Here is a 14,904-nt window from a genome sequence, read left to right on the forward strand (position 1 = left end):
TCAGCCTAGGGTCATGTCAGGACATGACAGAGAGATACTCATAGCTCAGCCTAGGGTCATGTATACAATAGGTATATAATATATAATAATACAAGATGTATATAATGAACCTTTACCCCTGGTTTAACATCTAATCACCTTTACCTTTCCCCTGGTTTAACATCTAATCACCTTTACCCTGGTTTAACATCTAATCATCTTTACCTTTTCCCCTGGTTTAACATCTAATCACCTTTACCCCTGGTTTAACATCTAATCACCTTTACCCCTGGTTTAACATCTAATACCTTTCCCCTGGTTTAACATCTAATACCTTTCCCCTGGTTTAACATCTAATCACCTTTACCTTTAGCCTGGTTTAACATCTAATCACCTTTACCCCTGGTTTAACATCTAATCACCTTTACCTTTGGCCTGGTTTAACATCTATTCACCTTTACCTTTAGCCTGGTTTAACATCTAATCACCTTTACCTTTACCCTGGTTTAACATCTAATCACCTTTACCCCCGGTTTAACACCTAATCACCTTTACCTTTCCCCTGGTTTGACATCTAATCACCTTTACCCCTGGTTTAACATCTAATACCTTTCCCCTGGTTTAACATCTAATACCTTTCCCCTGGTTTAACATCTAATCACCTTTACCTTTACCCCTGGTTTAACATCTAATACATTTACCCCTGGTTTAACATCTAATCACCTTTCCTTTGGTTTAACATCTAATACATTTACCCCTGGTTTAACATCTAATCACCTTTCCCCTGGTTTAACATTTAATCACCTTTACCTTTACCCCTGGTTTAACATCTAATCATCTTTACCTTTACCCTGGTTTAACATCTAATCACCTTTACCTTTACCCCTGGTTTAACATCTAATACATTTACCCCTGGTTTAACATCTAATCACCTTTACCTTTACCCCTGGTTTAACATCTAATCACCTTTCCCCTGGTTTAACATCTAATCCGGGAGAACAGGCTGATCAGGTTTGATAAGTTAATCAGCATGGTTCCGTCCAGTCGATCCGTCAATCCACACTGTGTGTGTGTGTGTATTTTACCCAGCACAATCAATCTGAAGATGCCTGTGTTTGTAATATTTTTTACATTAGTACCTGATTGATCTTTTAATTTCCTGTGGTCATTCCTATAGTGCAGCAGTCGCCATGGTCCCCCTCCTACATCTCCCTCCTGGGTTCTTTAATATTGGTGACAGCTAATTCACTCCTAAATGAGCAGGAATTATCTCTGGGGGCTCTTTCTAGTTCCCCCGCTTGTTCCAAAGGTCATATCTCTGTTTTCCTGTATTGATCTGATCTCCCTGTTAATGTGGACCTTATTGGAAGGGAACGCTCCTCTCTCTCTCTCTCTCTCTCTCTCTCACTCTTTCTTTCTTTCTTTCTTTCTTTCTTTCTTTCTTTATTCTCTCTCTCTCGCTCTCTCTCTCTCTCTCTCTCTCTCTCTCTCTCTCTCTCTCTCTCTCTCTCTCTCTCTCTCTCTCTCTCTCTCTCTCTCTCTCTCTCTCTGTAACATACTGTATTTCCATCAGTTCTCTGCTAACCCTGGCTCTTAAAAGCCCGTCTGACTCCATAGAAGGAACAGTGAATAGAATTGGGTGAGGAGAAACATAATTGCTATGCCAATAAGGAAGATAGTGTAGGAAGTTAAATGTACTCAAAAGCACCATCTGCATTTAAGTGTGTCTGTTCAGGAAAACCAAACGGAGGCGATCAAAGAGTTCGAAGGTGTGACCGTCTCCTGTTGTTCAGCCATTAAAAGGTTGTTCTTCCGAGGCTGGGAGGCTGGCGGTGTGAGAAACAGCTCTCGTTGTGCCCTCCCTGGCGTGGATACAATGTATTTGTTCCTTCACAGAGGAGGCACGGTGTCTGTTAGTATCCAGCCATTCTGTTTCCTGATATTGTTCCTTCACAGAGGAGGCACGGTGTCTGTTAGTATCCAGCCATTCTGTTTCCTGATATTGTTCCTTCACAGAGGAGGCACGGTGTCTGTTAGTATCCAGCCATTCTGACACAAGACATTCTATGTGATATCTTTAGAACATTCAAGGTTACTCACAGATTGTCTTTAAGTCGTAACAACAATAAGTATGTTCTGTTTCTCTACAAACTAGACAATCTATTGTTTTACAGGTTGTTGCGAACCTGATAGAAGTAAAGAGGTTTGAAACATATTATAGTGCTGACAATCTACATTCATTGTTGTGGTTTTTTTTCCCCTCCTTGTCTACCTTCCATTAAATGTGTTTGGTGTGAAATTACGGTACTATGAGATGTTGTATTCTGAAGGTAATAATATTCACTGATAGTAGTTGTTTTCTATTACACATATTTCGCAGTTTGAAATGACTCCAATATAGTCGAAATAAACGAATAGAAGGAACATTTTAATGAATGTTTGAATTATCTTATTTGTATGATTGTTTTGTATATGAAATGTTTGCCAATAGGCCGGTTTTAACCAGTTTTAACCAGTTTTAAGGAGATTATTATCTAAGCGAATCATCGTCCTTTCTTTCAGCTGTACGAGTTGGATGATGATGTCAAGAGGAAAGAGTTTCTTGATGACCTCTTCAGTTTTATGCAGAAGAGAGGTGAGTTGTTAATAATGTCACAATACTATATAATATATATATATATATATATATATATATATATATATATATATATATATATATGTCATACTATATATTATCTCAATATAGCTATACCTTTTTTGAAGCATAGTGATTCTTGTCTTTGTGTGTCTATAGTGGTTGTTAAAACTGTTTCATTTTCAATTTGAATGTTTTTAGTGTGTCGATTATAAACATCCATTACTCAACAGACAGGGAAGAGTTCAGAATATGGTGCAATGTCTGAACATACACTACCGGTCAATTAACACAGCTGTTAATTGAAATGCATTCCAGGTGACTACCTCATGAAGCTGGTTGAGAGAATGCCAAGAGTGTGCAAAGCTGTCATCAAGGCAAAGGGGTGGCTACTTTGAAGAATCTCAAATATAAAATATATTTTGATTTGTTTAACACTTTTTGGTTACTACATGATTCCATATGTGTCATTTCATAGTTTTGATGTCTTCACTATTATTCTACAATGTTGAAAATAGTCAAAATGAAGAAAAACCCTTGAATGAGTAGGTGTTCTATAACCTTTGACCTGTAGTGTATGTAAACACATAAAAGAAGTACTTCATTTTATAACATTTATCTTTGTGAAAAGTTTGCCTGTAGTTGCTCCAAGCTAATTTTCTCGAAGTCCTTTGTGCGACAGAAACGTTTGTGCGAGTATGTCCATCCGTCCATCCGTCCATCCGTCCATCCGTCCATCCGTCCATCCGTCCGTCTGTCCGTCTGTCCGTCTTGTGAAAACTGCTGCAGATGTTTGATAGCTGTAACAATAGGAGACTGTGGCTGTGTGTAACGTGGCTGTGTGTAACGTGGCTGTGTGTAACGTGGCTGTGTGTAACGTGGCTGTGTGTAATGTGGCTGTGTGTAACGTGGCTGTGTGTAATGTGGCTGTGTGTAACGTGGCTGTGTGTAACGTGGCTGTGTGTAATGTGGCTGTGTGTAATGTGGCTGTGTGTAATGTGGCTGTGTGTAACGTGGCTGTGTGTAACGTGGCTGTGTGTAACGGTAACGTGTGTTACGGTAACGTGGCTGTCTGTAACGTGGCTGTGTGTAATGTGGCTGTGTGTAACGTGGCTGTGTGTAACGTGGCTGGGTGTAACATGGCTGTGTGTAACGTGGCTGTGTGTAATGTGGCTGTGTGTAACGTGGCTGTGTGTAACATGGCTGTGTGTAACGGTAACGTGGCTGTGTGTAATGTGGCTGTGTGTAACGTGGCTGTGTGTAATGTGGCTGTGTGTAATGTGGCTGTGTGTAACGTGGCTGTGTGTAACGTGGCTGTGTGTAATGTGGCTGTGTGTAATGTGGCTGTGTGTAACGTGGCTGTGTGTAACGTGGCTGTGTGTAACGTGGCTGTGTGTAATGTGGCTGTGTGTAATGTGGCTGTGTGTAACGTGGCTGTGTGTAACGTGGCTGTGTGTAATGTGGCTGTGTGTAACGTGGCTGTGTGTAACGTGGCTGTGTGTAATGTGGCTGTGTGTAATGTGGCTGTGTGTAATGTGGCTGTGTGTAACGTGGCTGTGTGTAACGTGGCTGTGTGTAACGGTAACGTGTGTTACGGTAACGTGGCTGTGTGTAATGTGGCTGTGTGTAATGTGGCTGTGTGTAACGTGGCTGTGTGTAACGTGGCTGGGTGTAACATGGCTGTGTGTAACGTGGCTGTGTGTAATGTGGCTGTGTGTAACGTGGCTGTGTGTAACATGGCTGTGTGTAACGTGGCTGTGTGTAACGTGGCTGTGTGTAACGTGGCTGTGTGTAATGTGGCTGTGTGTAATGTGGCTGTGTGTAATGTGGCTGTGTGTAATGTGGCTGTGTGTAACGTGGCTGTGTGTAACGTGGCTGTGTGTAACGTGGCTGTGTTGGTAACGTGGCTGTGTGTAATGTGGCTGTGTGTAACGTGGCTGTGTGTAACGTGGCTGTGTGTAATGTGGCTGTGTGTAATGTGGCTGTGTGTAATGTGGCTGTGTGTAACGTGGCTGTGTGTAACGTGGCTGTGTGTAATGTGGCTGTGTGTAACGTGGCTGTGTGTAATGTGGCTGTGTGTAACGTGGCTGTGTGTAATGTGGCTGTGTGTAACGTGGCTGTGTGTAACGGTAACGTGGCTGTGTGTAACGTGGCTGTGTGTAATGTGGCTGTGTGTAATGTGGCTGTGTGTAACGTGGCTGTGTGTAATGTGGCTGTGTGTAACGTGGCTGTGTGTAACGTGGCTGTGTGTAATGTGGCTGTGTGTAACGTGGCTGTGTGTAACGTGGCTGGGTGTAACATGGCTGTGTGTAACGTGGCTGTGTGTAATGTGGCTGTGTGTAACGTGGCTGTGTGTAACATGGCTGTGTGTAACGGTAACGTGGCTGTGTGTAATGTGGCTGTGTGTAACGTGGCTGTGTGTAACATGGCTGTGTGTAATGTGGCTGTATGTAATGTGGCTGTGTGTAATGTGGCTGTGTGTAATGTGGCTGTGTGTAACGTGGCTGTGTGTAACGTGGCTGTGTGTAACGTGGCTGTGTGTAACGGTAACGTGGCTGTGTGTAATGTGGCTGTGTGTAACGTGGCTGTGTGTAACGTGGCTGTGTGTAATGTGGCTGTGTGTAATGTGGCTGTGTGTAATGTGGCTGTGTGTAACGTGGCTGTGTGTAACGTGGCTGTGTGTAATGTGGCTGTGTGTAACGTGGCTGTGTGTAATGTGGCTGTGTGTAACGTGGCTGTGTGTAATGTGGCTGTGTGTAACGTGGCTGTGTGTAACGGTAATGTGGCTGTGTGTAACGTGGCTGTGTGTAATGTGGCTGTGTGTAATGTGGCTGTGTGTAACGTGGCTGTGTGTAATGTGGCTGTGTGTAACGTGGCTGTGTGTAACGTGGCTGTGTGTAATGTGGCTGTGTGTAACGTGGCTGTGTGTAACGTGGCTGTGTGTAACGGTAACGTGGCTGTGTGTAATGTGGCTGTGTGTAATGTGGCTGTGTGTAATGTGGCTGTGTGTAACGTGGCTGTGTGTAACGTGGCTGTGTGTAATGTGGCTGTGTGTAACGTGGCTGTGTGTAATGTGGCTGTGTGTAACGTGGCTGTGTGTAATGTGGCTGTGTGTAACGTGGCTGTGTGTAACGGTAACTTGGCTGTGTGTAACGTGGCTGTGTGTAATGTGGCTGTGTGTAATGTGGCTGTGTGTAACGTGGCTGTGTGTAATGTGGCTGTGTGTAACGTGGCTGTGTGTAACGTGGCTGTGTGTAATGTGGCTGTGTGTAACGTGGCTGTGTGTAACGTGGCTGTGTGTAACGGTAACGTGTGTAACGGTAACGTGGCTGTGTGTAATGTGGCTGTGTGTAACGTGGCTGTGTGTAACGGTAACGTGGCTGTGTGGAATGTGGCTGTGTGTAACGTGGCTGTGTGTAACGTGGCTGTGTGTAACGTGGCTGTGTGTAACGTGGCTGTGTGTAATGTGGCTGTGTGTAACGTGGCTGTGTGTAATGTGGCTGTGTGTAATGTGGCTGTGTGTAACGTGGCTGTGTGTAATGTGGCTGTGTGTAACGTGGCTGTGTGTAACGGTAACGTGGCTGTGTGTAACGTGGCTGTGTGTAACGTGGCTGTGTGTAACGTGGCTGTGTGTAACGTGGCTGTGTGTAACGTGGCTGTGTGTAATGTGGCTGTGTGTAACGTGGCTGTGTGTAATGTGGCTGTGTGTAACGTGGCTGTGTGTAACGTGGCTGTGTGTAACGTGGCTGTGTGTAACGTGGCTGTGTGTAACGTGGCTGTGTGTAACGTGGCTGTGTGTAACGTGGCTGTGTGTAACGTGGCTGTGTGTAACGGTAACGTGGCTGTGTGTAATGTGGCTGTGTGTAACGTGGCTGGGTGTAATGTGGCTGTGTGTAATGTGGCTGTGTGTAATGTGGCTGTGTGTAACGTGGCTGTGTGTAATGTGGCTGTGTGTAATGTGGCTGTGTGTAACGTGGCTGTGTGTAACGTGGCTGTGTGTAACGGTAACGTGGCTGTGTGTAATGTGGCTGTGTGTAACGTGGCTGTGTGTAACGTGGCTGTGTGTAATGTGGCTGTGTGTAACGTGGCTGGGTGTAATGTGGCTGTGTGTAACGTGGCTGTGTGTAACGTGGCTGTGTGTAATGTGGCTGTGTGTAATGTGGCTGTGTGTAATGTGGCTGTGTGTAACGTGGCTGTGTGTAATGTGGCTGTGTGTAACGTGGCTGTGTGTAATGTGGCTGTGTGTAACGTGGCTGTGTGTAACGGTAACGTGGCTGTGTGTAATGTGGCTGTGTGTAACGTGGCTGTGTGTAATGTGGCTGTGTGTAATGTGGCTGTGTGTAACGTGGCTGTGTGTAACGTGGCTGTGTGTAACGTGGCTGTGTGTAACGTGGCTGTGTGTAACGGTAACGTGGCTGTGTGTAATGTGGCTGTGTGTAATGTGGCTGTGTGTAACGTGGCTGTGTGTAACGTGGCTGTGTGTAACGTGGCTGTGTGTAACGTGGCTGTGTGTAACGTGGCTGTGTGTAACGGTAACGTGGCTGTGTGTAACGTGGCTGTGTGTAACGTGGCTGTGTGTAATGTGGCTGTGTGTAATGTGGCTGTGTGTAACGTGGCTGTGTGTAACGTGGCTGTGTGTAACGTGGCTGTGTGTAACGTGGCTGTGTGTAATGTGGCTGTGTGTAACGTGGCTGTGTGTAATATGGCTGTGTGTAATGTGGCTGTGTGTAACGTGGCTGTGTGTAACGTGGCTGTGTGTAACGTGGCTGTGTGTAACGTGGCTGTGTGTAACGTGGCTGTGTGTAACGTGGCTGTGTGTAATGTGGCTGTGTGTAATGTGGCTGTGTCCAGAGCCTGGATAGTATTTGTGATGGGATTTCTGGTGCTGTTTCCTGCAAGGGCCCAGCTTTACTTTTCTATCAGGAGAGGGAGGGGACAGGGGGAGGACAGAGGGTTGATCTATACCACAGCGGCACGCTAACCAACCCCTCAACCCCTCCAACACATCAACAGCTCTACTGGCTGCTCTCTTTGTGTCAGAAGGTGTGCTGTGATGGTGTGGTGCAGGAATCAAGCGCAGGACGCAGGAACTTAGTCCAATAGACTTTAGTGAATCAAAACTCAAAACGAGTCAAAAGAGCTTGGAATACGAGCGATTACGCACACAGGCGTAAAATCAAACAAAATAACAATAACGCACAAACACGTGCGAGAACCTCTCCAACACAGAGGAGAGAACGAAGCACAGACATACACGACAGCAAGTGCAATCACACACAACACATGACCAACACAACGAGAACTTATAGGACAATAATGAACGCTAAACGATAACAGGTGTACAACATCAAGACAAAACCAAACGAACATCGAAACATACTACGGTGGCAGCTAGTACTCCGGAGACGACGACCGCCGAAGCCTGCCCGAGCAAGGAAGAGAGGCAGCCTCGGCCGAAACCGTGACAGTTTGTTTTAATTACCCAACATGATGCCTGCGTCCCAAATCAATCAATTTTATTTTATATAGCCCTTCATACATCAGCTAATATCTCGAAGTGCTGTACAGAAACCCAGCCTAAAACCCCAAACAGCTAGTAATGCAGGTGTAGAAGCACGGTGGCTAGGAAAAACTCCCTAGAAAGGCCAAAACCTAGGAAGAAACCTAGAGAGGAACCAGGCTATGAGGGGTGGCCAGTCCTCTTCTGGCTGTGCCGGGTGGAGATTATAACAGAACCATGCTAAGATGTTCAAAAATGTTCATAAGTGACAAGCATGGTCAAATAATAATCAGGAATAAATCTCAGTTGGCTTTTCATAGCCGATCATTAAGAGTTGAAAACAGCAGGTCTGGGACAGGTAGGGGTTCCATAACCGCAGGCAGAACAGTTGAAACTGGAATAGCAGCAAGGCCAGGCGGACTGGGGACAGCAAGGAGTCACCACGGCCGGTAGTCCCGACGTATGGTCCTAGGGCTCAGGTCTCTCAGTTGGCTTTTCATAGCCGATCATTAAGAGTTGAAAACAGCAGGTCTGGGACAGGTAGGGGTTTCGTAACCGCAGGCAGAACAGTTGAAACTGGAATAGCAGCAAGGCCAGGCGGACTGGGGACAGCAAGGTGTCAGCATGCCCGGTAGTCCTGACGTATGGTCCTAGGGCTCAGGTTCTCAGAGAGAAAGAGAGAACGAGAGAATTAGAGAGAGCATACTTAAATTCACACAGGACACTGGATAAGACAGGAGAAGTACTCCAGGTATAACCAACTAACCCCAGCCCCCGACACATAAACTACTGCAGCATAAATACTGGAGGCTGAGACAGGAGCGGTCCGGAGACACTGTGGCCCCATCCGAAGAAACCCCCGGACAGGGCCAAACAGGAAGGATATAACCCCACCCACTCTGCCAAAGCACAGCCCCCGCACCACTAGAGGGATATCCTCAACCACCAACTTACAATCCTGAGACAAGGCCGAGTATAGCCCACAGAGGTCTCCACCACAGCACAAACCAAGGGGGCGCCAACCCAGACAGGAAGATCACGTCAGTAACTCAACCCACTCAAGTGACGCACCCCTCCTAGGGACGGCATGAAAGAGCACCAGCAAGCCAGTGACTCAGCCCCTGTAACAGGGTTAGAGGCAGAGAACCCCAGTGGAGAGAGGGGAACCGGCCTGGCAGAGACAGCAAGGGCTGTTCGTTGCTCCAGAGCCTTTCCGTTCACCTTCACACTCCTGGGCCAGACTACACTCAATCATAAGACCTACTGAAGAGATAAGTCTTCAGTAAAGACTTAAAGGTTGAGACCGAGTCTGCGTCTCTCACATGGGTAGGCAAACTGTTCCATAAAAATGGAGATCTATAGGAGAAAGCCCTGCCTCCCGCTGTTTGCTTAGAAATTCTAGGGACAATTAGGAGGCCTGCGTCTTGTGACCGTAGCGTACGTATTGGTATGTACGGCAGGACCAACTCGGAAAGATAGGTAGGAGCAAGCCCATGTAACGCTTTATAGGTTAACAGTAAAACCTTGAAATCAGCCCTTGCCTTAACAGGAAGCCAGTGTAGGGAAGCTAGCACTGGAGTAATATGATCAAATGTATTGGTTCTAGTCAGGATTCTAGCAGCCGTATTTAGCACTAACTGAAGTTTATTTAGTGCTTTATCCGGGTAGCCGGAAAGTAGAGCATTGCAGTAGTCTAACCTAGAAGTAACAAATGCATGGATTAATTTTTCTGCATCATTTTGGACAGAAAATTTCTGATTTTTGCAATGTTACGTAGATGGAAAAAAGCTGTCCTTGAAACAGTCTTGATATGTTCGTCAAAAGAGAGATCAGGGTCAAGAGAACGCTCGAGGTCCTTCACAGTTTTATTTGAGACGACTTTACAACCATCAAGATGAATTGTCAGATTTAACAGAAGATCTCTTTGTTTCTTGGGACCTAGAACAAGCATCTCTGTTTTGTCCGAGTTTAAAAGTAGAAAGTTTTCAGCCATCCACTTCCTTATGTCTGAAACACAGGCTTCTAGCGAGGGCAATTTTGGGGCTTCACCATGTTTCATTGAAATGTACAGCTGTGTGTCATCCGCATAGCAGTGAAAGTTAACATTATGTTTTCGAATAACATCCCCAAGAGGTAAAATATATAGTGAAAACAATAGTGGTCCTAAAACGGAACCTTGAGGAACACCGAAATGTACAGTTGATTTGTCGGAGGACAGACCATTCACAGAGACAAACTGATATCTTTCCGACAGGTAAGATCTAAACCAGGCCAGAACTTGTCCGTGTAGACCAATTTGGGTTTCCAGTCTCTCCAAAAGAATGTGGTGATCGATGGTGTCAAAGGCAGCACTAAGGTCTAGTAGCACGAGGACAGATGCAGAGCCTCGGTCTGACGCCATTAAAAGGTCATTTACCACCTTCACAAGTGCAGTCTCAGTGCTATGATGGGGTCTAAAACCAGACTGAAGCATTTCGTATACATTGTTTGTCTTCAGAAAGGCAGTGAGTTGCTGCGCAACAGCTTTTTCTAAAATTTTTGAGAGGAATGGAAGATTCGATATAGGCCGATAGTTTTTTATATTTTACGGGTCAAGGTTTGGCTTTTTCAAGAGAGGCTTTATCACTGCCACTTTTAGTGAGTTTGGTACACATCCGGTGGATAGAGAGCTGTTTATTATGTTCAACATAGGAGGGCCAAGCACAGGAAGCAGCTCCTTCAGCAGTTTAGTAGGAATAGGATCCAGTATGCAGCTTGAAGGTTTAGAGGCCATGATTATTTTCATCATTGTGTCAAGAGATATAGTACTAAAACACTTAAGTGTCTCTCCCGATCCCAGGCCCTCGCAGAGTCTGTGCAGATCCAGGACAGCTAAGCCCTGGAGGAATACGCAGATTCAAAGAGGAGTCCGTAATTTGCTTTCTAATGGTCATGATCTTTTCCTCAAAGAAGTTCATGAATTTATTACTGCTGAAGTGAAAGCCATCCTCTCTTGGGGAATGCTGCTTTTAGTTAGCTTTGCAACAGTATCAAAAATAAATTTTGGATTGTTCTTATTTTCCTCGATTAAGTTGGAAAAGTAGGATGATCGAGCAGCAGTGAGGGCTCTTCGGTACTGCACGGTACTGTCTTTCCAAGCTAGTCGGAAGACTTCCAGTTTGGTGTGGCGCCATTTCCGTTCCAATTTCCTGGAAGCTTGCTTCAAAGCTCGGGTATTTTCTGTATACCAGGGAGCTAGTTTCTTATGACAAATGTTTTTCGTTTTTAGGGGTGCAACTGCATCTAGGGTATTGCGCAAGGTTAAATTGAGTTCCTCAGTTAAGTGGTTAACTGATTTTTGTCCTCTGACGTCCTTGGGTAGGCAGAAGGAGTCTGGAAGGGCATCAAGGAATTTTTGTGTTGTCTGAGAATTTATAGCACGACTTTTGATGCTCCTTGGTTGGGGTCTGAGCAGATTATTTGTTGCGATTGCAAACGTAATAAAATGGTGGTCCGATAGTCCAGGATTTTGTGGAAAAACATTAAGATCTACAACATTTATTCCATGGGACAAAACTAGGTCCAGAGTATGACTGTGGCAGTGAGTAGGTCCAGAGACATGTTGGACAAAACCCACTGAGTCGATGATGGCTCCGAAAGACTTTTGGAGTGGGTCTGTGGACTTCTCCATGTGAATATTAAAATCACCAAAAATTAGAATATGATCTGCTATGACTACAAGGTCTGATAGGAATTCAGGAAACTCAGAGAGGAATGCTGTATATGGCCCAGGAGGCCTGTAAACAGTAGCTATAAAAAGTGATTGAGTAGGCTGCATAGATTTCATGACTAGAAGCTCAAAAGACGAAAACGCCATTTTTTTTTTTGTAAATTGAAATTTGCTATCGTAAATGTTAGCAACACCTCCGCCTTTGCAGGATGCACGGGGAATATGGTCACTAGTGTAACCAGGAGGTGAGGCCTCATTTAACACAGCAAATTCATCAGGCTTAAGCCATGTTTCAGTCAGGCCAATCACATCAAGATTATGATCAGTGATTAGTTCATTGACTATGACTGCCTTTGAAGTGAGGGATCTAACATTAAGTAACCCTATTTTGAGATGTGAGGTATCACGATCTCTTTCAATAATGGCAGGAATGGAGGAGGTTTTTATCCTAATAAGATTGCTAGGGCGAACACCGTCATGTTTAGTTTTGCCCAACCTAGGTCGAGGCACAGACACAGTCTCAATGGGTATGGCTGAGCTGACTACACTGACTGTGCTATTGGCAGACTCCACTAAGCTGGCAGGTTTGCTAACAGCCTGCTGCCTGGCCTGCACCCTATTTCACTGTGGGGCTAGAGGAGTTAGAGCCCTATCTATGTTGGTAGATAAGATGAGAGCACCCCTCCAGCTAGGATGGAGTCCGTCACTCCTTAGCAGGTCAGGCTTGGTCCAGTTTGTGGGTGAGTCCCAGAAAGAGGGCCAATTATCTACAAATTCTATCTTTTGGGAGGGGCAGAAAACAGTTTTCAACCAGCGATTGAGTGCTGAGACTCTGCTGTAGAGCTCGTCACTCCCCCTAACTGGGAGGGGGCCAGAGACAATTACTCGATGCCGACACATCTTTCTAGCTGATTTACACGCTGAAGCTATGTTGCACTTGGTGACCTCTGACTGTTTCATCCTAACATCGTTGGTGCCGACGTGGATAACAATATCTCTATACTCTCTACACTCGCCAGTTTTAGCTTTAGCCAGCACCATCTTTAGATTAGCCTTAACGTCGGTAGCCCTGCCCCCTGGTAAACAGTGTATGATCGCTGGGTGATTCGTTTTAAGTCTAATACTGCGGGTAATGGAGTCGCCAATGACTAGGGTTTTCAATTTGTCAGAGCTAATGGTGGGAGCCTTCGGGCGTCTCAGACCCGTGTAACGGGGAGGAGTAGAGACAAGAGAAGACTCAGACTCAGACTCCGACTCGCTACATAATGGGGAAAACCGGTTGAAAGTTTCTGTCGGCTGAATGAGCGACACCGGTTGAGCATTCCAACGGTATTTCCCTCCAGAAGCCATGAGAAAGTTGTCCGGCTGCGGGGACTGTGCGGGGGGATTTATACTAACGTTACTATCTGTACTTACTGGTGGCACAGACGCTGTTTCTTCCTTTCCTACACTGAAATTACCCTTGCCTAACGATTGCGTCTGAAGCTGGGCTTGTAGCACAGCTATTCTCGCCGTAAGGCGATCGTTCTCCTGTATATTATGAGTACAGCGACTGCAATTAGAAGACATCATGTTAATGTTACTACTTAGCTTCGGCTGTTGAAGATGTTGACGAACCATGTCCAGATAAAGCGTCCGGAGTGAAAAAGTTGAATGAGGGAAAAAAGTTGCGATGGAAAAAAGGAAAATAAAGTAAAGTTGGCAGCAAAAACGCACAGGAAAATGACTCTTCTGTCTCGGGATAAAACGTCCGGGGTGAAAAAGTTTAACGAAAAAAGATGAGTGAGGACAAAACTAAAAAGTTGGTAAATTTGTTGAACACAGAGATTGATTAAACGTTTATTAAAAGTAAAACGTTAATAGTTTGGCAGGTAGCCAAGTAGCAACAAACAGCACAGCAGCACGGAGACAATGCGGAAGCGAGACGGAAGTTGTGGCCCCCTCTTCCCTTTATAGTGCACTAAATGGCCCCTCTTCCCTTTATAGTGCACTAAATGGCCCCCTCTTCCCTTTATAGTGCACTAAATGGCCCCCTCTTCCCTTTATAGTGCACTAAATGGCCCCCTCTTCCCTTTATAGTGCACTAAATGGCCCCTCTTCCCTTTATAGTGCACTAAATGGCCCCCTCTTCCCTTTATAGTGCACTAAATGGCCCCCTCTTCCCTTTATAGTGCACTAAATGGCCCCCTCTTCCCTTTATAGTGCACTAAATGGCCCCTCTTCCCTTTATAGTGCACTAAATGGCCCCCTCTTCCCTTTATAGTGCACTAAATGGCCCCTCTTCCCTTTATAGTGCACTAAATGGCCCCCTCTTCCCTTTATAGTGCACTAAATGGCCCCCTCTTCCCTTTATAGTGCACTAAATGGCCCCCCTCTTCCCTTTATAGTGCACTAAATGGCCCCCTCTTCCCTTTATAGTGCACTAAATGGCCCCCTCTTCCCCTTTATAGTGCACTAAATGGCCCCTCTTCCCTTTATAGTGCACTAAATGGCCCCCTCTTCCCTTTATAGTGCACTAAATGGCCCCCTCTTCCCTTTATAGTGCACTAAATGGCCCCTCTTCCCTTTATAGTGCACTAAATGGCCCCTCTTCCCTTTATAGTGCACTAAATGGCCCCCTCTTCCCTTTATAGTGCACTAAATGGCCCCTCTTCCCTTTATAGTGCACTAAATGGCCCCTCTTCCCTTTATAGCGCACTAGGTCTCTGTAGGGAATAGGGTGGCATTTGGGATGTAATGTATTGGTATTTGTATTTATTAGGGATCCCCATTAGTTCCTGCCAAGGCAGCAGCTACTATTCCTGGGGTCCAAACATATTAAAGCACTTACATTACATATCAAACAAAATATAAAACAGTACATCATATGACATTATTACACCACTACCTTTTTTATTTTATTTTTATTTTTTATTTATTTCACCTTTATTTAACCAGGTAAGCCAGTTGAGAACAGGTTCTCATTTACAACTGCGACCTGGCCAAGATAAAGCAAAGTAGTGCAATAAAAAACAACACAGAGTTACATATGGGGTAAAAAACATAAAGTCAGAAATACAACAGAAAATATATATACAGTGT

At 45.1% G+C, this 14,904-nt stretch overlaps 1 protein-coding gene across 4 annotated transcripts in view; it reads left to right on the forward strand.

The window, feature by feature from the left end:
• LOC121584473 (AT-rich interactive domain-containing protein 3A) overlaps positions 1–14,904 on the forward strand; it is a 225,725-nt gene that overhangs the window by 133,460 nt on the left and 77,361 nt on the right. For all 4 annotated transcript variants that reach the window (XM_041900362.1, XM_041900365.1, XM_041900361.1 and 1 more), the window contains one exon: positions 2,542–2,614. In XM_041900362.1, coding sequence (XP_041756296.1) covers positions 2,542–2,614 — 73 coding nt within the window. The remainder of the gene's footprint in view (positions 1–2,541; positions 2,615–14,904) is intronic.

This window comes from Coregonus clupeaformis, unplaced genomic scaffold, assembly GCF_020615455.1.
Source record: "Coregonus clupeaformis isolate EN_2021a unplaced genomic scaffold, ASM2061545v1 scaf0503, whole genome shotgun sequence".
NCBI classification, from domain to species: Eukaryota; Metazoa; Chordata; class Actinopteri; order Salmoniformes; family Salmonidae; genus Coregonus; species Coregonus clupeaformis.